The sequence below is a fragment of the Vitis vinifera genome, chromosome 9 (assembly GCF_030704535.1).
Source record: "Vitis vinifera cultivar Pinot Noir 40024 chromosome 9, ASM3070453v1".
Taxonomy (NCBI): domain Eukaryota; kingdom Viridiplantae; phylum Streptophyta; class Magnoliopsida; order Vitales; family Vitaceae; genus Vitis; species Vitis vinifera.
In genome coordinates, this window is record NC_081813.1 from 23,002,352 (window position 1) to 23,026,587 (window position 24,236).

Genomic DNA, 24,236 nt, shown 5'->3' on the forward strand with positions numbered 1-24,236 from the left:
ATATAAAAAAAATATAATTAAAATTAGCTAAAGACGTATGTGTTTACCTATTAAGCTATTTTCCTTAAATCTTCTTTCAAATTTTCCGAGTATCAAACATAGCCTAGATGTCAAGGAAGATGCAAGCTCCATGCAGAAATTTTCATGGTATAACCAGAAATGAGAAGTGTAAGATTCTCCTCACTGTTGGAAAGGCCTGCTAATAATATTTTAGAGCAAAATCTCAATGCAACACAGCATAAGAATGAATATAAGTTTCAAAAGATAGAAATAAAAAAATAGCTCCAATTCAAACGCTACATGATACAGAATCCACAGGCCTGTTTGGGAATGTTTTTAAGACAGTTTTATTTTTATTTGTTTTTGGAAACAAATTTCTGTTGGGGAACTCAATTCTAATAAGATGAAGGAGGAGAAGAAGATGATGGAGGACTTAGGATTAGAGTTAGGGTTGCCTAACAGTTTACCAACAAGTGAAAACACCTGAAATTTGTTAACTGAAAAACAGTTTTCTGTTCACAAAAAGACCATTTTTAAAGAACAATTACCAAACAGACTCATAATTTCATTTGCGTCTATAGCTCAAATGACCATCTATGAACTCATAATCTTTCGTCGGGTATGGCTTCCATTGCCACATGCCATATATAGAAAGCATCTTTCTAAGGTAAACAGAAGTTTCAACTACATGCAACCAAGATCATGATAGAATTATCAATTGATTTGATTATTATGTGCTCGTTTTTCACAAATGTGAGAGATGTTGAAACAAAAGAAACTGTTTCAAAGTTACATAAGCAAGAGCTGACAAATAGTTAAATTTCTGAAGCAACCAAGATATGGCAAGAGTTTGAGGTTCTACTCTAAAACCTTGAACAAAAGGAAAGAGGGAAATCTACAATGTATAAGTTTTATCACATTTAAAGGACTAATCTTGGGTATCTTCTTAAAGCCGAACAGCAATTCTGGGTAGAAAATTTACAGGCCTTTTTTTTTTTCTTTTTTTTTGTAAAGCAGGGTATAGAGATCTTCATATCAATGTGCTACCAAACAGTTTGGAGTAAGAGTTTATATTGATTTATACAAAGACTTACATGGTTCTGGCCCGCTAAGTTGAAGTGGACTAGTAACCTAACCAAGCAGATGGTATCGGCTGAAACTTGGTCTTGGCAATTGCTAATACATCATAGTAGTCTGCATGGCTCAAGCAGTCACGAAAATCTGTGAAGAGCTTCTCAAACACCCTCCACTGGACTTTAATCGATCTTGAGTACGGATATGGAAGAAAAACCTGAAGAAAATACCAATAGGGCAAAGGGTAAATACCATCAATGTGGGAGAAAACCCTGCAGAGAGTATATCCAAGGAATACGGAACAAATTACATTTGCTGAAAAGTTTGGGATTTAAGAGAGTGTGAGGTTATTTAGTTAGGACTTCATTGTTTGTTATCGGGAAAAAGAATTTCAACTTCAGTTGTTAACAGAAGTGATAGAGCTCTCACTCTCCTGGGGCAGGGGTCTCCTTTGAGATGGTCAATTTCAAAATATAAATCCACCCAGATGATTCAAAATATGGAAATGACCTTTATTTTTATATTTTCCCCCTTCTAAATGAACTACACCCACAAAAAACACATACACAAATACATGTGTAAGGGTTTCAACTGTGAAGATCGAGCCATTTTTCTTTTATCAAATAGCTAGATGGGAGTTGTGGAGGAGCCCATTGAGGTTTCAGAATCAGATTTGGCTCTCTCTGGTGACCATCTCCCTAAGAGACAAATGCAGATCCCTTCATCAAAGTGGATGTTCTAGCCTTTTCTTCTAGACCATTTCTAGAGTATATAATATAAGGTATGGAAGGCCACTCCTTGGTTACATCCGTTTGAATTGCATGAACAAGCGGGTAGATTTTTCTACCCGCCTAAAAGTCTCAGCCAAGAATAGTTGCAGGCTGTCTCTTTCCACTAACTGGCTTTCAAGGAGTTTGGCATCATTGCTTAGAGGATTGTGTGAAGTCAAGAATTGGGGGCAAAGAAAACTCGAAACCTTGCGATGGTCTTCTGCATGTATATATATGTATGTGTGTAGTATTATCTCAGTAAATCAATCTTATTTTGATCAAGTATAATCATAAAGTAATAGAAAGAGTGATTTCTGATTAGATGCTTACATCTCCCTCTTGTGCGAATCGTTTTAGTAAGAGAAATGTGTAGTGATTTTCCTCCAAATTGTCAAGAACAGCCAGCCAGATCTGCGAAGCAAGCTCATGGGCCACATCCCTTGATTTACCACAGGCAATAAACTGATCTGCTAAAATGCAAAGTCATTCCCAGATAGGAGTTCTTAAGGACATTCGGGTTTCTGCTCAAGCTCTCCACAAAGAACTAATTGTTATGGAAAAACACAGACACACAACGGAATAAGCTAGAAAAAGAGCACTCATCTTAACCAAGCATGCAAACCTGTTCCCGTGGTTTGGAGATCCAATTATTTTCCACTTTTACACCTATGCTTAACTATGCAAAAAACTCGAGACACATATTTGCATGATAAGTGACCAATTGAAGCACAAAAAGTTCTAAAAGGACATTTTCACACAGACACACAATGATAAGAGAATATACAAATTCTTTTTCACTAAATCACTTGTTATGCATGACAAACAATAAATCTAGATTAGATTTCTTGTTCTTACTAGTCATTCATACAATTCATGATTTACTAATCAAGAAAGTGCTATCATGGTGAATACAATAGACAATCACACAAATGCAATCAATCATTTAGAATTTCAAGGCACTAGATCAAGAAAATGGTTGTTCTAGATTTGCACCAATGAGTTTAGTTTAAAATACTGGAAAAGGGAACATCACAGAAAACACATTTATTTCATTTTCCAGGCAAGCTATAGTGTAGGAAGCTTAACTCTGTTTTTTAACTGAGACAAGAACAATACTTTAAGTAGATACCATATTACCTAACCCAGCCTGTAATTTTTTTTCATGTATCAGAGGAAAAGGGAAATTTAAGGGAAGACCAGTGGCTGCCCCACCTCTTTTCTTCTAGTCAATTGCAGGCTTGGTTGATATTCTCCTACAGGTTTAAAGCACTAAGCTAACTACTGGAGTAAGCTTCTACAAAAATGTGGAGAATCCTATTGTCTTGATTATCAAACAGGCACCATGGTTTTAGATTCCTGAACTTATTTACATAAGGAAGAACATGCAATTCAGATCAAATAAAGCAAAAACATTGGGTGCACATTCAGAAGCAAGTGCTGGCCTAAAAGAAATGTCTTCCCCCAAGTAACACACCATGGAGAGTAAAATTTTTAATCATGGTTCAATTGATTCATTCAAGAGTTGTAAGAAACAAAACGATGCGAGTGAAAATCAAGACACACCAATTATGGTTCCATGAAGGATTCCAGAAGAAGGTGCCATAGTTGAAAGCTGAAGCTGCTCTTTCAAAAACAAGTATGTGTGGCCCACAATCTCATCCATCTCACCATCAAGTGTGAAGATGTGCTTGCTGACACATAGTGCTGCATATCTCCTGAAAATATTAGGTGCTGTGTTGAAATATATTTAAGCTTAGCCGAATTGAGTGTACTAGATGAAAAAAAGAGTAAGCACTGATGTCGAATTAAGTATTAGAATTTCATTTCACATAATTGGTCTGTCCACATAGTTGTTATCCTGGTATATGGTTAGTCCATTACCTAACAGCTTAAGTTGAGCTTAAACTTTTGCGTCAAATTTATAGTTTAACATGATACTAGGGCTTGTCAACTAGAGGTTTCAAGGTCAAGTCTCTGTCAGTTTATTCCCTTTGTGATTTGCCACTCCTTATGTGGACATGCGGTTGCACATAGGAGGTGTTAGCCTTGCATACATTGTTGGCCCATTACCTAATAGCTTAACCTTGCTTAAGATTTTGGGTCAAATGGTAGCCTAACAACTCTTTGATCAGAAAATGAGATGATTCAGATGTTTTGCATCTGTTTCCCTTTTTTTGATAGGTATTTGATGTTAAATCATGTGTTGCATCTGCTTCCTTGTTCAACACTTATGTTATCACAAAGAGACATTCAGAATTACCTTTTGCTCAACCCTCTAGGGATAGGTCCTGGCCACCTTTTGGCCTGGCTTGCCAAGGGAAAACTTCTGACAAGAGCAGTTTGCCACAGGCTTTCTTCCCGAAATTGTTTGGCCCACAGCTTTGAAACAGAAGAAATTTGTGCCCACTCTGAGTGGGGGACACGGACAAAAATTTCTATCAGGAGATGATCCGGAAGCTTTGCAAATGGACTATCTGCTGTTGCTATAGTGTTAGCATCAGCATCATCTGTCATTAGGACTCTGCAAAATAAGCACCAAAAGTTTCAAAAGTTCATTATCAAATAGAAGAAAGAATAGCAAAAACAAGTTTCGGAATGAAGAGAAACAAAGGGAGTAAAAGTTCTTTAACTGATTCCATTATGTTGCAGGAAAACAAAATCAAGACAAAAGAAGTGTTCATGGTGATGAATGAGGCCTCTCATAATTGAAATTCGCAGATAACTAAGCTACATAACGGAACTTATCAAGAAATAATGAATGAAGCTGGTCTGTCCAGCCTATTTCTTGCAAAATGGCAAGAGATGACATTTTTTGCCATTTCAAAGAAGTGCAGAGTTATTGAATATGCTGTTGTTCATTATGATTCCTAACATTTATTTTCACAAATACCACTGAGCCTCAAATTGAGATAAGAAGGGAAAAGTGTACTAGCCAAACAGGAAATTGTACATGATGTGGATGAATATTCCATAATGATAAAGAAATAGATAACCAATTTCAACCAAACTAGGAATAACTTTTTCATTGGTGTGAATAAAAAAAGAAGCAGAAAATTTTACAAGCAGCATCTCGAGAAAATCATTTATAGGTAAAATGAATTAATTAGAGAAGCAAAAGAAAAGGATGAAAATATACATGCACACGTGGAGACATATAAAGAGCTCATTTGGTCATGATTTAGGGAGGGGAACCGTTTTTCCTTACAAAAGTTAGGTGTTTGGAAAAATCTTAAAAGTCTAGGGAATGACTTTATATCCAAACAATAACTGATTTTCTACAAAAGTGTTTCTAAAGGAAGTGCTATAGATTAAAAGTGCTGCTACCAAAAGCTCTCCCAAATAGGTCAAAAAAGAGAGAAAAGAAACCCATAAAATAAGAGAAACCGAAAATATCAACAAAAGAAGGTTCACATTCCCAAAGATGTTTGTTTAATGAGACTTCCCTCTGGAATATAATACGAGTGTATCTGTTTCCAAGAAATGATTTTCTGGATAGAAATCAGTTTTCAAAGTGTTTAGCTTGTGAAATGGCAGCAATTTTCCAGGTAAAATATTAGGTAATATGTCTAATTTTCAATCTTTTACACTGATTTTTTTTTTCTTAAGAGCTGGCTTCCAACCACTTTCTACATGAGGCATGTGAACCACAGAAGTTGATTACACTTGCAACCAAATTCATTTGCTACATACTCGTAAAGCAATGTCATATTTCCAACAAAGGGATCATAGACAAAGAAAACAGGGCTCTAGGATGAGTGCAATCAAAACAATATCAACATGAAATTACATGCTAAACAATCAATGATACGGTTTAAATCTTATGATCTTATGGAATTAGGTCATTTCAATTTTTGTTATTATTTGTGCTGAAAAGTGAAACTTTACATAAGTTTAAATTCACACCACTCGGATTTTATACATCGCAAATGAAAACCCCATTGTTGTGGTTAAAATGGAAATTTGGGGTGAAGGGAAAGGATCTGAATTGAACTTAGCAAATTTCAATGTTCGGAATAAGAAAAGTTGGTAATAGAAGGAACTGGTAAACAAGTTGGAGGGATTTAAATGTGTTTGAATTCCACCCAAAAGTGGTGGAATTTGGGCAGAATTCATTTTAAAACAAAAGTTTTCCTACAGTCCTATCCTTCTTTCTGTGTGTGTGTGTCTCTCTCTCAATAACACCAAAGGTAAAAGATGTCAACACAGTCTAACAAATCCTCGAGGGAAATAAATTCAATTCAGGGAAAAGGGTTTCATTTCCTGTCTCTTGTTTGGCACTTGGAAAATTTTAATTATAAACAAATTTTCATGAGACTAAGACAGGAATATTAGGAAGTTTTTTGGTCTTAACATGAATTCAATCCAAACGGAAAATTCCACTAATTTCAGCACAATTCAAACTTTCATAGGAGCCTTCTAAATCACCTTCAAATTCCCTTCCATCATAAATTCATTTGGATGAAAACAACCAAATAATTTTTTTTAAGAAAATCATTTCCCCTCCCCGAAAATTCCCCATTCCAAAGACATTGTAGGAAAACACAATTTGTAAGAGAATCATAAGGGAGACGATATAAGAAAACTGATCAGAACATGAATAACACCAACTTCTGTGCAATGGTGATGAAAAGGTGAATTCAATATCACACTACATAACTCATTCCATTACACCAACTCCAATTTTCTTTCCCAAAATCCAAATAAAAACCCATTTTTAAAATTCAATCTCCTCTTCAAACCAAGCACTAACCCCAGAAAAAAACAGATTCCCCCACCCAAAAAAAGAAAAGAAAAAAAAAGAAGGAAAGAACAAACAAACATACAAACACAATCACAGACACACAGCTTCAAAACCTTTATTCTACTTCATTCACTAAGAACAACACAGACCCAGAAATTTCTGTGGAAATTAAACTAAAATAAAACAAACCCATGAATCATCACTATCAAATCAATTCACTTTTCATCAGGTTCCACCAAACCCACCACAAAATTCACCAAAAACAAATGAACAAATAACACAAAGGGAAAGAAAAAAAGGAACAAACCCAGAATCCAGAAACACAATACATCATGACTCAAAGCCAGAGCAAATTTAAGTATAGATTGATTCATTAACGGATGAATTCAAGCCCATGAAGTGAATGGGAAAAATTCAAATAAAAACCCACAAAATAAATAAGCAAAAACATGATTCAGCAATAAAATTAAATACAAATAATTGATTTTTATTTTAAATTAATGGTATTACCTGAGAGAAAAAATAGAGGCTTAGAGCTGTGGAAGGTGAAGAAAGAGACGGCTGTGCTCAATGTGTGAAGAAAGCTTAGTGTTGATAACGTACGTTTTCCCGAAGAAGAGAAGCTACTCTCACAGTCACCGTGATGGCTGTCACCAATCAAATGATGGAACATGTGTAATAAATAGACTCCCATTTATCTTTTTAAATATTCAATTATATATAAAGTCTTTTTTTCATATATATAATTATCAAATTTTAATAGAGATTAACAAATGTCTAAAATCCCACATTCGTTAAAAAAAAAATAAAAAATCTAATTTCATTCACATTTTATTTTCAAAAAAAAAAAAAAAAAATCTTCTAAGAAAATTTTCAAATTTTACTAATTTTAATTGCATATCATAATTTACAACATAAATATCTTATCTTTTTGAATCATATGATATCTTGTTTTATACATATACGGGTGATATTTATTCTATCAATCAAATATAACTCGGGTCTTCTTTATATAAAAATTTTTTAAATTAAGAATAAAGTTGGTATATGTCATTTTTCTCATAAAAAAAAGTCAAAATGTAACCTCTAATTGTTTTAGATGTGACAAACATGTGGAATAACTTCATTGCATCACAATTGGTGCATTGGTCTTTGCCGTCTTAATGCCAATTGGTGCTTTGATCTTTGCGACCTTAATGCCAATTTCTTCGGAGAGTAGATGAATAATAATTTGTTCATAGAGTAGATGAATAATAATTTGTTTTTCACGTTCGTGAATAATCAAGACATTGATATTTATTCATAGTTTTAACCATTTTTCAAATGTTTTATTAAAAATAAATTACAAAAACCATCAAATTTGTTCTAAAAAACATTTTAATTAAATTTCAAAAATCTATTTTCTATAAAAAAAAAGTGTCATTTTGTTTGTAAGTTAGATTTTTATTTTTTTAAAATTTTAGAAAATAGATAACAATTTTTTAACATATATTTTCTCTTTTGAAATTGTTGATAATTCCAAGATTGTAGTAGAATTGTCTCATTCACATTAATAAATAAGAAAAATAAGAAAAAACAAAATAATTTCCCAAAGAAATAAAAATAAAATTACAAGAATCTTTTCCTCTCAAGCACTTTCTTGAGGAGCCCTTGACGGCCAGGAAAAGGGCTGCGGACAGGGCTGTGAGGGCGGTGACGATTCTCCACCGTCCGATCTTCATCACCCGCATCTCCCCCAGTATTTCCAAAACTATCCCCGCTCTTTTCCACAATCCCCATCCTACCCTTCATTCTTGACCTCTCTCTCCTCCTCGCTCTCCCTCCACCGGACCCTCCATTTTTCTCCCTCTCCGCCACCTCTCCTCCGCCTCTCTCAGATCCCACCCTTGGAATTCTCCCAGTTTTTGAGGTACCCAGAAGCCCAAAATCAACTCTACTCCACCCAACTCCGTCGCCGTTGTCCCACCCGAAGGTTTCAGAGAGGTGGGCGAGTTCTTCAGCTGGGTTCTCGACCCCACGTGAGGCCGCGTCATTGCCTGTGAGGAGTCTCTCGGCTTGTTCCCACTCTAGGCGGTCTTGGTAAAGTGGGTGTTGGAGGACTTGGTCCGCAAGCTTGGCCCACTGCTCAGTGTCTCCGGCTCTGAGGTTTTTGGAGACCCATTTGAGGTAGGTTGATGGGAGGGTGCCCAGCATTTTGCCCTTGTGTTTTCCAAAGACTATGACTCTGTCTGTTGGTGGGGTTGAGGCTTTGATGATGTGGGTTTTGGGTGGGAGGGTGGAGGAGTGGAAGAGGATGTGGTTCATGGTTAGGGTTTTTGAGGAGGTCAGAGATGAAAATGGGATTTGGGTTTGGGGTTGTGGATGGGGTGGTTCTTTTGTGGTTTTGTGGGTGTTTTGGATATGGGCCTTTGATGGGCCGGTCTGGAGTTTGGGCCCAAAGGTTTGGGCTTAAACACCTTCAAGGGAAGTTTGGAGGTGAAACTCAGAAATGGGTGAAGTCAAATGGAGCAAAATGAGAGAAGATTGGATTTCTACACATTTCATCTAAATATTGAATATTTCACACAAAAGAAAAAAGACAAAAATTGATTTAATTTTAGTTTCATTTTACATATAATCAAAGTATAACAAAGTTGAATATGCAATATCTTTTTCCGGTAGAATATGAACGTGCCCATCGATCAACACCTATATCCATCAAATATCTTGCTGCTCTTGGGTCAATCATCTCTAGTTGCCCAAATATAAAATTAAACTCTAAAACATGATAAGCATGGGTAACATCATGGAACAACTTATGAATTGCAGGATTCTTGAACTGTGTCTTCAAATTTTGTCCAACGTGATAAGTGCAGACACCATGCCTCGCATGGGGAAATACTTTATGTACTGCTTTTTCAATGCTACCATGTCGATCTGATATCACAAACAAATCATCAATGTGTCCAAGTGCATCATGCAGTTTTTGTAAAAACCACTCCCATGAGGCATCATTTTCTGAATCACCAATCCCAAAGGCTAAAGGGTATATCTGATTGTTGCCATCTTTACACGCTGCAATAAATAAAGTCCCTAAGTACTTTGCTTTCAAAAATGTCCCATCAACTGCAATCACAGGCCTTATTGATGTGTGAAACCCAACAAGAGATGCACCAATCGACATAAAAAAGTATTTGAATTGATTATCACAATCAGTAACTATATCAGTAATGGTACCAAGATTTTTTTGCTCTAAAACATTGCAATAGGATGATAAAGTGTTATAAGACTACTCAGGTGATCCCCTAATAGAACCGAAAGCAAGTTCTTTGGCTCTCCACGCCTTATCATAACTGATTTAAACACCATACTGCTTTCGAATGTCTGCTACAATGTCTTTTGGTCAAAATTCACAACCAACCCCTTGATATGTTTCTTTTATACTCTCACCAATCAACCAACTACTTGCATGTCGATTGTCACAAGACATCATACCTAATCGATAAGTGTGTGTTGAATAGAATTTCATTATTTGAAACATATTGGAAATCCCCAACTTGGTAGCACGAACTCGCCACTTGCATTCTTTATCAAAACATTCAACAAGCAATAACTTAGTAGTGGATTTAGTTGTTTTGAACTCAAACTTCCTTTTCAGAGCCATCATATACAACTTCCTTTATAATTCTTTCTTATTTGAGTATATTTGGTGCTCTTCTAGATGGTCATCACTAATTCCACTAACTATAGGTTGTTGCATCATGTTTTGTCTTTCATTTGCTACATCTTCGATTATAGTGGGATTGTCATGTATGAAACCATCATTTGTATCAATCATGGTCAAGATTTCTGTACTCTGAGTTGAACTAGTTCTGAATGAGCCAATTTGGGTCACTTGCTTATCACTAGTAGGGTTAGTATTCATCCTATAATCCTCCTCATTAATTGCAGTCTCATTTATGTTCCAATCATGAACTTTATACCCTTCAAGTGACTCATTTTGAAATCTTGGTCCATTTTCACCATCAACAGTAAGAGTTTCAACTAAATCACAATGAATGTGTCTAATTTTTTGCATCAACATTGAGTCTCCATTCAATTCTTTATCAATCTCAGAAGGCATATGACATTCAAAATAAAAATTGCAAATTGATTTCTGATTGTGATTATCAATTCTCTTTTCAACTATGATGCACAATGGAACAGACAGCTTACCATTTGTACAATTTAAACCAATAAAGAATTTCACATCCCCATTGTCAGTTAGTTGTATAAGACTTGTGGGTATGTTGGCATTGAATACATACTTCATTGAAAGAAAACAATTTGTTGGATCTAGCTTCAGAATATGATGGACAACCCCTAATAACTCTTTATATGATATAGTTTTCGGGATCTCAATGCCTTTACCTTTACTTCCTTTGAAATAGAAAACATTTCCATATCGTACCCATTCTCCTTCATATAAAAGCATTATTCCTACTTCATCAACCACTAAAATAACAAAATAATTCAATTAGTGGCATCAACAAATAATATTAGAATATTTTTTAGTTACATCATAGCATTAGCACTAATAAGTAGGTACTAATTTTAAAAAACTCATTCATTATTAAATACATATTATTTTATTACACATATTTATTTTTTTAATAAACAACAAATAAATAACATTATTAATCATCTTTACTACCTCAAATAATACCAATAATGCTAAAGAAATACAATGTATATAGTTATTAAATAAATTCAAACATTGTAACTCTAAACTATTTTAAACAATAAAAATATATTTATTTACTAAAAGATTGGTTATGTTATAATTCATTTAATGTCAAGGGTAATTTGCAAATGATTCAACTCAAATTGAGTATAATTAAATAAAATAACAATAATATAATGTTACTATAAAATAACTATATACAATCTTAACTTACGTCAAGTTTAACTTAACACACGTCAAGTTCAACATAATATCCGTAAGGTTTTGATATATAACTAAAAAAGATAACTTTATATATTATATCAAAACCCTATTTACACATATTTACATCTATATAAAGAACAAATATGCAAACAATACCAAAACCATCATAAAATTCCACAAGTTTTATTACTTACCATTATTTGATTTTTTCATATAGACAATGTTTCTCCACTCTACATTTTTTAAGCTGATGGTTTCCTTCTTTTAATCCCTTTTTTCATGGCTGTAAATGATATTAAAAAAATTATAACAATTTCAAACTTATTTAAATATTTACTACATCTCATTAAATGTTTGAAAATATTCAATAAATAAAACATGAAAGAAAAAAATATGGAAAAATAAAAATAAACGTACACTGTTTATCCAACCACAACTTAAAGCGCTTTAAGTTGAAGAAATCCGAAGAGAAACTGTGTGAGACTTGAAGAAATGCACTGAAAAGAGAGAAACGGAATAATAGGAGAAAATAAAAAAAAGGAGAAAGTGGAAGAAATAATAAAAAAGAGGTGAATGGAGGGAAATAAAATTAGAATGGGAGGGAAAAAGGAGTTGATGTAGCTGAGGGGTATTTTTGTCCAGATCGGGTCATTTTGGAGGCTATTAAAAGTGGGGGGTTAGTTTTACAATATTGAGGGTTTTTTGTCCCTTTTGATCCAGTTTCCCGAGATGAAAATGGGATTTGGGTTTGGGGTTGTGGATGGGGTGGTTCTTTTGTGGTTTTGTGGGTGTTTTGGATATGGGCCTTTGATGGGCCGGTCTGGAGTTTGGGCCCAAAGGTTTGGGCTTAAACACCTTCAAGGGAAGTTTGGAGGTGAAACTCAGAAATGGGTGAAGTCAAATGGAGCAAAATGAGAGAAGATTGGATTTCTACACATTTCATCTAAATATTGAATATTTCACACAAAAGAAAAAAGACAAAAATTGATTTAATTTTAGTTTCATTTTACATATAATCAAAGTATAACAAAGTTGAATATGGAATTTGATAAATCAACTTAATGACTTAAAGTAACTTAATGATTTAATGATATAATTTATATCAATCTTAATTTCTTTTTAAAATACAATTTTAAATTTAAGTAAGAATAAGTTAATTATTTTAACTTAATATAAGTTAATTATTTTAACTTAATATTTACCGTTATTTTTAACTTTAAGTTGTCATATTAAGTTATTTTAATAAAAAAATTTGAAATTAATATAAATTAAGTCATTAAATCACTTTAAATCATAAAAGTGATTTACCAATCACTTTAAATGATATTTTTATCAAAATTCTCTCTTATGCAATAGTTTTGATACTTACTAGCTAGCACTAAGATCCATACGATCTAAAAGATGATTATCATTGAGTAGTTTTTGAATATTGAACGGACCTTCTCAAAAGATGACTTCAATATGATTGATTATTATTATTTTTTTTTTTTACAAGTACCATATCATTCTTTCTTAGGAGATAAAAGATGAGTAAGAATGGTTGTTTTTCTTAGATGATGTGCATGTGGGTGGTTAGTCATGGATGAGGAGCTCTATGGAAGGAATTACCTGCAGAGTTCTTGGTTCAAAGATTTATAACATTTGCTGAGGAAGAGCAGTGATACTGCATGGAGCAGCTCATAAATAAGAGCAGAGGACAATATTAGCTGGTGTGAATTATGAAAGGCTGCAATAGGGTAATAAAATCCTCATAAAAGAAGGCATTCATGGAGATATAACTCCAAACCAGTTACTGCACATTAAGTTCTCAGCTCATCTGACACAACATATTTATTTATTTGGTTTTTATATATATTATTTTTCTTAATTATATTAAGACCCTGATTGAATTTGCTTCTGCAAATTAAGTTTAAAGACACATTTTTCCTAAAAATAGTTTTTTTTTTTAGAATTTAATATGAAAATAAATTGTTTTTTTTTTACGACAAATTTGAAGTATTTTGGGAAACAATTGAAAATATTGAGAATATTTTAGAAACTTTTTGTATTATGTATAAGTACATAGTATATATTTTCATGAAGAATAAGTAGAAAATTTTGTTTTTTCATATTTAAATTTTTGAAAGAAAATTTGTTCTATAAAATATTTGAAAACTATTTTTAAAAATTATTTTTAAGAATTATCTTTTCACAACTGTTTTCGAAAACTTTGCCAAGCATATCATAAAAAACTTTTAGACCATCAAGATGCACCAAAAATTTGATTGAAATCATGGATTAGGAGCCATAAAACAACACAATTTTGTAGCTAATCTGGTGTGACCATTATGACTACTACATTCAATTCCAAAAAAGTTGAAAAAACATTAGTACGTACTACATTTATCAGCCATTTTACTAGCCCCATGAGAATAAATGACGTTCATCTTCATTATTTCTTCTTCTTCTTCCTTTGTATTTTTATTTTATTTTTATGTTATATATATATCCCTCCTTGTTGGGCTTTAATTTCTTCACACCATCTTCTCCTTACCTTCATTTTCTTACCTTTCCTTTCCTTTAATTTATTTATTTTTCCATTTTGTGAATGGCCATTGTGGTTACAGTATGTTGCATGGTGTTTGTCATGGTTTTGGGTTTGAATCTGCCACCTAGGGTTTATGGAGAACAGCAAGTTCCATGCATCTTCATCTTTGGAGACTCAATGGCTGATAATGGCAACAACAATGGCCTTGTGACAAAGGCCAAAGCCAATTACCAACCCTATGGTATTGATTTTCCAACAGGAGCCACAGGAAGGTTTTCCAATGGTCGAAATACCGTCGATATCATCGGTCGATCTCTCCTTCCTTACCTCGATCTACCTAGTATATATGTATGATTTGTTTTAAAAAAATGATTTTATAAAACAAATTTAAGGTGTTTTAGACTTGTTTTTAGTATCTTCATTGACAAAAGAATAAGTCGAGAAAACTATTTTTTATATTTAAGTTTCAAAACATGTCCAACTCATGTTTCTACTTTGTGAGTTTTCTTAGTGATGATGAGGTTTTATGAGGGGTTGGTAGGTTGATTCCATGATAGATTATTATGCTAATAGGATGATTATTACAGCTGAATTTCTGGGTTTCAATGATTCTATTAAGCCCTTCGCCATCGCCAATGGCCGTGACATACTCAAAGGCGTAAACTATGCATCGGGTGCAGCTGGAATTCGCGAAGAAACCGGGCAGCAACAGGTATATTTACATGGTTTTGCAACTTCTAAATTATGACTAAACCCTAATGTAGCTTGATTAGCTTCTTAAATTAGGACATACATACACATGCATACATGCATGCATGCACTCAATGTCGTAAGTTAGTACAGTTCAATTAGGGTACTCACTACTAATTAACTTGGAACATTTTCTAACAAAATGTACATATTAATCTTTATATATATGACATGTGGAGTTTCTCGTATTTTAATTAATTTTGAAATATAAAAACCAACTTAGTTGATTTCATTTTCTGGTTTTTGTTTTCTAGTTAATAAAAATTGAATCAAACTAGTATTATAAGCCTTATATTTTTTGCTATTTGTTTGTTTGTTTTAATTATTAGTATCTATATTAGATGGATTCTACTAAAATATTTAATTTATATTAAGTTATGATGAAATAAATTTTTAATGTATCTATTGTATTTCGAGTTAAAATTTTTAAATGTATTTTAGATTTTATACCTAAACCGGTTTTAAATAACTTCTAAAACTAATCGAACAAAATGCCTAAATTAGCATGTATCTCACATATCTTTTTAAACCAAACCAAAGTGATTTAACTAAGCTCGGTATATTTTGGTGTTTTTATTGTTAAAACTAGGTTAAGTTGTAATTCAAATATAAACCGACTATGCCAATACATCTGCACTCTTATGGTTGGCAAACAAAGCTAATTGTATTAGAATAGTCTTATTCAAAAAATGTAATATAAATTAGTAGAAAATCACGATTTTAATTAATTTACTTAATGAAGGGATTGGATTGTGGTTTGAATTAGACATGATATAAACTTTATATTATAAAAATCATATGCAAAAAAATAATTTTTCCCTTTATTCTTGTAGGGGGATCGGATCAGCATGGATAGGCAATTACAAAATCATCAAACCATAGTCTCGCGCATTGCCAACATGCTAGGAAATGACTCAGCTACAAAATCATACCTAGTCAAGTGCATATATTTGGTTGGAATGGGCAGCAACGACTATGTTAACAATTACTATATGCCAAAGTTTTATACGACAAGTCTTGAATACGCCCCAGAGCAATATGCTATAGTTCTTATACAACAATTTTCTCTGCAACTAAGGGTTTTAAACCTACAATTCCTATCTCTCTTTTTTCACCTCTAGTACTATAGACTTCAATATAAACTTAATGTTGCTTTTGTTTCCTTTTGGTTTCTTGATGATAGACTTTGTACGGGCTTGGAGCAAGGAAGGTTGCTCTAGATGGACTAGGCCTACTCGGTTGCACTCCGAAAGAATTGGCTACATATGGCACCAATGGCTCCTCATGTGTGCAGTTCATCAATGATGAAGTCCAAATTTTCAATGATAGGCTTAGATTGCTAGTAGATGAACTCAATAGCAATCTTACTAATGCGAACTTCATCTATGTGAACACTTCTGGGATTCTTGCGACGGATCCTGCATTGGCTGGTAACTCAGTTCATCTAGTTAGTACTTCATTTATTTCTTGCGCGCACGATTTCTTTTGTTTTGCATTGCTTTTAATGTCTTTGTTAATTTAATTAGGGTTTCGAGTTGTGGGTGCTCCATGTTGTGAAGTAGGAAGTAGTGATGGCTTGGGGACATGTCTTCCCCTTAAAGCTCCATGTCTTAATAGAGCTGAGTATGTGTTTTGGGATGCATTTCACCCTACTGAGGCTGTCAATATCATCACTGCAACAAGATCATACAATGCTCGGTCCCCATTTGATGCCTATCCTGTGGATATTTATAGCCTTGCTCAACTCTAATGAAGGAGATGATGGCTATAGATTCATGGCAAGGGGATTTTCACATTGCGTTGTCATTGTGGCAAGTGTTACATCTATGCTAGATGAATGCCTATTGTTTGAATTTAACCTAAGTTATTTTTCCTCTTTTTCCCTTATTGTTTTGTTGTTTTGAGTGCGATATAGGTAACATGGAAAGGAAAATGCTCCATGTCATGATCATTTAAGATCAATCTAGAAGAGTACTCGATAATAAGACTAAAAAGTATTTGATTATATGATCATGAGAATTCATTTTATGTATTAGTTTGGGAAGTAGATTACTAGACCTCGATCTTTGAGATAATATTTTGATATTATACATTGTGATAATAAAAGCTTTTATGTAAACATGTTAGTTTAAGAACACAAAGATAAAACAATCATGAATATGGTATACGAAGTTTTAATGTGGTTCAACCAATTATGTCTACATCGATAATCTTTTCACTATATCATAAAAGATATTACAAATGATAGAACCAAATACAATTATTGGATTCTTGAAACATTTTATACTTCCCCATTCCTTATACCTACACCCTGAACTACGAGTTTCTCACTCCATTGGATATCTTCGATTATTCCTTACATTTCTATCCACCTAGTATAGTTCCTACAAGCTCATATCCATTTCTATCTTATGACTTTTCCTTTCATAACCTATAATATTAATAGAGATATTTTCAACAATTTTCCTTATTCTATAAGGAAATATAGTATTACAATAATATAGCAATTTAGGAAATATCCTATATAAAATTCTTTACAAAAAAGGACTTTTTACTAGGAATTTTGAACACTTTCCAATATTGTACAATTACAATTTTGAAAAGAGTCATATTTTGTAGAATGTAGATTGCCTGCACTTCAATGTAAAAATCATAAAAACATAGGATAAATATGTTCCCTTGTAAAATTTTAAGGTGAAAAACATTATAATTTTCGACTAGATTATCTAAATTACTTGTTTGAAACATATAAAATATGATATTTCCAATATATAGCTTTTCATAAAAGTAAAAATATTTCACAATTCAGGCTTGAAGTGATTGTCTAAGAAAAGTACTTTATTTATTCAATTTGTTTTTATTTTTTTAAATTTTCAATACCTTCATTTTAGGCAAGTTAGAATGAGCAATATAATACATTTTTTTTCATTTCATTAGGCTATGTTTGAAAACATGACAGAAGATTCCAGGGAAAGAAAGAAAATAGAAAGACAAAATAGAAGGAAAATAAAACATAAAAATAAAATTAATAAACCATTTTTATATGTTACTTCAAAATTGTTTTATTTAACCTACCATAAATTTATAACTGCAAATAATTATTCTACCAGGAAAAAAACATATTCCATTGTGACATTTCTTTTTTCCTTTTTATCTTTATTCTCTTTCAATAATACATTTTTCTTTCATGCTTTTAAGTCAACTATCCCTTAAAAATAAAAATCAATTTATGTTATAAATATAAAATAATTAACGTAATGTTATGCTATTTTAAAATTTTAAATTATGTATTTATTTAGAGTTAAACTATGGCATAGGAATGGTCCGGCCCTTTTTAGTATTAGGTATTTAATTGTACCTTTTCAATACCATACCAAAATGTACCACCAATAAGAGGATACTATGTGTGCATTTCGATCCCTATTTCGGTTCAATTGTTTTACATCTCATGTTTCATTATTTTATATCTTCTACGTAGTTTTGTTGTTTTATACCTTTATCATATTAATTTATATTATGATTCCATTTATTTATACCACGATATCATATATTTGTATTATTATTTAATGATTCAAATTAAATCATATCTATGATCAGTTCGAGTTAAAAGTTGGATATGATATCGAATTAATACTATGTATTTGTCCATTTATTTATGTGATTTTATTATCATTGGAATTAAGAATAGTCACGTCCATTCCAATTTGCCCAAATCAACAAGGGGTTCTTGTGCAACATCATGCCTAGTTTAGGTTTAATCTTTTCGGACCCACCCATGCCACACATATACCTCATTAATTATTGGCTAATGCTAACTTATGATAACATTTTTTGTACATTGATTATTCATTTAATATTATTAAAATTATAATCATTTAAAACTTTCAAAATTTTGAAAAATTAATAACAATAGATTAAATGCAATAGTTTGACTTTATAGTCATTAATTTTTTTTAAAAATAGGACATAGTACACGTACATACATAATTTAATTTAAAATTAGTTTAATTATATCGGTATTTAATAATTTAAATCTTATCATATATATTTAATGGTTCATATTTAGATTTGGATAAGTACCACTATGATATCTTAACATTTTCTTATATTTTTATAATAAAATAATTGCTTTGAATTTAATTATCATTGTCCATCTTTATTTTTATTTGGGTTTCATTTTTTTTATATTTTTATTTAACGATCCAAATATAACCATATATTGAAAGGATTGGATTTTGAATTCGATATAACACCTTCTCAACTTTAGCATATTTAAATAAAAGAGTATTCTTCCCTAGCTTCATCCAAACAATTTTGAGCACTTCTATGTAATATATATATATTTTTTCAAATATATTCCCCATTAGTATTAGGATGAGATAAAAAAAATATAATAAGGTGATATTTAAATATACTTAAAATCAACTTTACCATATTTAAATAAAAGAATATTCTTCCTAGCTTCATCCAAACAATTTTGAACACTTTTCTATGTAAAATATTTTTATCAATTATATTCCCCACTAGTATTAGGATAAGATTAAAAATATGATAAGGTGATATTTAAATATAGATTTTTTATTTTTTTTAAATGGAAACTTTTTTATAAAATGAACATTTACCTTGTGTTCTTAAAACACATTTCAAAATTTAAAATTTTTTAAAACTATTTCCAAGTAACAAATTATGTATTAGAGGTGTAACTTAGGTAAGTTGGTCCGACCCAACTTAATGTTTAGGTAGGTTTGAACAACCATTTTTAATATTCGGGTTGAATTTAGATTAAGTTTTTATTTTTTTATTTTTTATTTTTAACCTAAACTCAATCTGGGTTGGATTAATTCCAAGATTTGGACAACTCGAGTCTAACCTCCACCTCACTTAATGTTTTTATGATATTTATAATGTTTATTGTTCTCTATAATAATATTAATTTTCTTTTTAGATTTGAAAAAAAATTATAACATATACTTTTTTATTTTTTCAAAAAAGATAAATAAGTTTATTTTACATTTTCATCGTTATCTTAAATTTTGTGTTATTTACTATTTGAATTTTGGTATAAATATGTAGATTTTTTTTTAAATTACTATAAATGGATGTTAAATCATGTGATCCAATTAACTAGACTAATATGAGTTTAACACAATCAACTCGAGTTTACCCTGATCAATCCAAGTTTAACTTGACCAATCCAAATTTAAACCGAGTTTTAAAAAATGAGGTTGAGTTGAGTTTAAATTAAGTATTTCGGGTTAGAGGTCACAATGGGTTGAGTTTGGGTTAATTATTTTTTAATTCAGATTAATTATCATTCCAAACAACCCACCCAAATTATTACCTTACTATATATTACTTTTTATATAGATTTTTTAATATTTTACATTAAATTTTATTTAAAAATAAATAAAAAAGCTAGAAAATGAATTCAAAGACTCGGAAAAACAAAAATCTAAACACAACAAACCCGAATGAATTATCTCAGCAAGTAACCATATATCAATTATCACGCATCAAATTAAGCAATAACCATCTCAAAATTGATTTAATTTTCATGAAGGGTGGCAAGTAATTAATAAATACTGGTAGAGCTGCATGGATGCATGAATGAATTGAAATATGCTGCATGCATGCAAGAGGGTAGTAAAGAGGATTTAACTCCAACTCCAAGGCAGCAGCCAGCCATTAAAAAAACCCTCAGAAGAGGAATTGGTATTTAAGGGCATTCAACTCCAAACCTGTTCCTACAATAAATTCCTCATGCCATCTGACAGTAATGTGTTTGATTTTAAGCCAAATAAAGGATATGGTGTTGTGTCTGCCTGTTTGGAGTAAAAGCATGTGAATCCCATACTTTATAACATATGTTATTTATAGGAGAAGAAGTATTGGTATTCTATACAAGTTGTATTTGGTAATTGTTTTCTAACTCAAAAAATATATATATTTAGCAAATTTTTGATAAAAAATGTTAAAAAAAATAAAAATATTTTGAGTAATAATTGAAAAGATGGAAATTGAGAGAGAGAGAGAGAGAGCCTAAGATTTTTTAATTGCTAAACTATAATAATACTCTGAATGTCCAATTTTAGACATTATCAATTTTATACCAAATTGACTAAAAGAGTTAGCTTTTAATCAAACAAAATAGAATCAAACCAAATCGATTTGGACTAATTTAATCAATACAAATTGACTATATATATATATTTATAGCTTAGTTTAAAATATTAAAATGCAACATATTATATTGCGTGTGTAGTAACTTTTAGCCACATTTCTAGAAAAATAGTATCAATTAGTATTATGTTGACTTTATAATTTAAGTTGTTTGAGTATACAATGAAATTTGAGTTGATAAATGATGATATAAATAAATAAGGGTTAAATACATTTTACCATCTCAATATTTTTACCTTTTGTCTCATCACATTTAGAACTCAACAGTTTGTGTCTTAAATTTATTAAAGTGAAATATTTTGTCCCTCAAACTCATTGAAAAGTCGATAAACAACATGTTTAGTTAAAAAAGAAAAAAGTTAAAATGTAAGAAAATTACTCATTCTTCAAGTTTAAAGTTGTAACACTTTGCAAGTACATGCGAAAATCATGAATAGACTGTTAGGGCCTGTTTGGTTGGTGTTTTCAAGAACTGTTTTCTGTTCTTGAAAACAAAAAACACCAAAAACTTGTTTGGTAGAGAGAGTAATTTTTGTTTTTGTTGTTTCCCGTGTTCTCAAAATGGCACTGTTTAGAGAACAACAAAATGGTGTTTTCCCCGTTTTTTTACTGTTTACAGAACAAAAAAGCCATATGTTCTCCGTGTTTTTCTTCTTCCCGTTCTCATATTTCCTCTTCTCCAGTTTCTTCTTCTCCAGCACAGTCGCGGCTTCTCCAGTTTCCTCTTCTCTAGCACAAAAAAATTCCTGATTTTTCCTGTTTTGATTTTTCTTGAGTTGGTTGTTCTATTAAATAAAAAAACAAAAACCTTGCTTAAGGACATGGAAATCAAACGGGAAAATCCAGGCTTGACGGGTAAAACACCTCAAGGAAAATGGAAAAAAAAAAAAGGAAAAAAATGGTGAGAGTGAGCAATGGGGGAGATCTGTAGGAGAAAAAGGAAAAAGGAAGAGAACCAGAAGAAGAGGAGGTGTTGAATCACCAAGAGTTGTTTCTCTCTTTAGACCTGCTCTTTCTCTCTCTCATCCGGACTCCAAAGCCCGGTTAAATCCAGTTGATGACCATGGACCTTCGCTCTTTTGCTTCCCTTCTTCCCACTTTTCGATCTCATGAAAGCAAATATAATTGAAAAATTATAATAAAGTAAAAAGTAAAAAATAAAAATAAACAATAAATTCAAAATTATTAAATTATTTTCTATATACTACTTCAAACTTATTTTAATTTTTTCATATGATTATATAATTTAAAATATATAAATTTTAAATAATTTTAATGGTATATTTTTGTAATAAATCAAAATAAAATAATTTTTTTAATTTAAATGAATTGTGTATATAAAAATTATTTATAAATTTATAATATAAATTACTTGAAGAAAATATTTTATTAATTGGAAAAAAAAAACATCTTTCAAACATATTTTTTGTTTTACTTATTCTAAAAACCTTTTTTATTAACTAAGCCAAACATGTTTTTTTTGTTTTTGAGAACAAAAACAGTTTTCCAAAATTCAGTTCCCAAACATAATTTTTTTTCTAAAAACACCAAAAACCGTTCTTAAAAACTGTTCTCAAAAACTGTTTTTCAGAACAGTTTTCAAAAACAGCAACCAAACAAGCCCTTAGTTTTTTTCCAAAGCTTTTTATGGATTATGTTGCGCGTATGGGCTTGGTGGCAAGTTTGTCAATTTTAGATTGATTGAGATTGTAATGTATGTGATCACATTATAATGAGAATAAAGTTCTTAATTATGATATATTGATGATTATTATGTTACTTTTATACATCCATTTTGTGCACAATCTAGATGTTTAAAAGTTGATGAGACCATTATGTTAATGAATTAACATTATCACCTTACTGTTGCTAATGTCATAAAAGTCATTGATTCTTGTTAATGGAGGTGCTAGTACTATAATCTTTGAAGAATATTGGATCGTTGTGTGATCCAATCATTTCAATGATTTGGTATTAGCTAGTGATTCCATGAAACATAATCTTAACGTAAGGGATGCCTATTTTTGAGAAATTATTATGACCATATTATGTTTTAATCTATTACAAATATAATTATGTAGGCCAAGTGGGAGATTGTTAGTTTTTTTCCCATAATGTGTGGCCATATAATTACATTTGTGTAAATATTATTTAAGGGTATCAATTGATAGGTAGGTAAATAAATTGATTTGGCATCCAAGAGTCTTATGTATGGAAAACTCAAATTAAAAATGGGGAGTTTGTAAATTTAATTTATATGAATGTGGTGTTACAACTTTTGTAACCCCATCATTATGAAATTTATTTGGTACATTATGTTTATGAGTTATGGAGGAAAATGGAAAAGTATAACCTATGCAATTATAGAGATGCATTCAAGTTAATAACCCACCATTACCCATTAATTTGTACATAATGAATGTAAATAATGAGTATAACTCTCATATAGTCTTTGATGGGAAGACTAAGATATGTATAATTTTTTATAAGTTGAGGTTCCAAGCCACACTCTCATTCTCATGTCTTTTTGTTATTTTATTTTCAACAACATACACCACACAAGTGACCCATCCACTATATGATAGTAGTAAGTTGAAGACCTTGACAATCCAATTCACAGGGTGACTCAATCTCAGTTCAAAAGTGTTATTGGTATCATGGATCAAGGTAAGAATATGATCATTATTTTAGTACTTCCATTTATTTTGTTTTATATATCCAAAATTGTTTCTAATTTTCGCATAAAGTTTATAAAAGTTTGGTTAACATAGAAGTTTATTTGAAGACTACCGATTTAAAGTTAATTCTACCCAAGTTCAAACTAGTGTTTGAATCAAAGTGTGCAAAAAAAAAAAAACATGTGAAGAGTATTCTAAAGATAATTGTAAACTGTTGAAAAAATTAGAACATGTGGGGGTGGGTGTGTTAATTGTTGTTTTTTTCAATAAATAAAATGAAACAAACTAAAAATTAGAACAATAAAAGAATCAAGATAATTGATGGTGTTTTTTCAATATGATGTAAGAAAAAGGTGTTATTCATGATAGAAGCAAACCATATTCATGCCAACGTTGGATTTTCAACCATTCTCAGGAAAAAAAGAAAAGAAGAAAAGTAAAAAAGGATAATATGATCTTCTATATCTCTATGTATTTGACTAGCATGTAGGAATGTTTTCGTACTTGATTTGGCTTTATTCGGATAAGAGGATGGATTTTGATGGCCAAGACAAAATAATAAACTTGTCGTGTTTAATTTAAATTGAGCTTTGTTTGGATAAGAGGAAGG

General features: G+C 31.3%; 3 protein-coding genes across 6 annotated transcripts; 1 reads left to right on the plus strand and 2 right to left on the minus strand.

Moving 5' to 3' along the window:
* Positions 1-703: 703 nt before the first annotated feature.
* Positions 704-7,206, minus strand: LOC100244390 (uncharacterized). Of its 4 annotated transcripts, none has more exons than XR_002030896.2 (5): positions 7,096-7,203; positions 4,105-4,365; positions 3,408-3,559; positions 2,175-2,306; positions 704-1,291 (listed from the first exon to the last, which is right to left on the minus strand). XR_002030896.2 is itself a non-coding variant. In XM_002266762.4 (5 exons), the coding sequence occupies exons 2-5, from the start codon at positions 4,356-4,358 to the stop codon at positions 1,124-1,126; spliced, it is 711 nt and encodes a 236-aa protein (XP_002266798.1). In that variant the 5' UTR covers positions 4,359-4,365; positions 7,096-7,206; the 3' UTR covers positions 704-1,123. The 4 variants fall into 4 exon arrangements, 2 of the variants coding, with proteins under 2 accessions (XP_002266798.1, XP_010655272.1); XR_002030895.2 differs by having other exon boundaries at positions 2,175-2,365; XM_002266762.4 differs by having other exon boundaries at positions 2,175-2,311; positions 7,096-7,206.
* Positions 7,207-8,109: 903 nt separating this feature from the next.
* LOC104880415 (uncharacterized) lies at positions 8,110-8,955 on the minus strand. Its single transcript, XM_010656969.3, has one exon. It carries the CDS (start codon positions 8,887-8,889, stop codon positions 8,194-8,196), a length of 696 nt encoding a protein of 231 aa, XP_010655271.1. The 5' UTR covers positions 8,890-8,955; the 3' UTR covers positions 8,110-8,193.
* Positions 8,956-14,030: 5,075 nt separating this feature from the next.
* Positions 14,031-16,626, plus strand: LOC100266713 (GDSL esterase/lipase At1g29670). Its single transcript, XM_002266879.4, has 5 exons — positions 14,031-14,325; positions 14,606-14,730; positions 15,602-15,847; positions 15,952-16,198; positions 16,295-16,626. Exons 1-5 carry the CDS (start codon positions 14,079-14,081, stop codon positions 16,516-16,518), a joined length of 1,089 nt encoding a protein of 362 aa, XP_002266915.1. The 5' UTR covers positions 14,031-14,078; the 3' UTR covers positions 16,519-16,626.
* Positions 16,627-24,236: the final 7,610 nt, after the last annotated feature.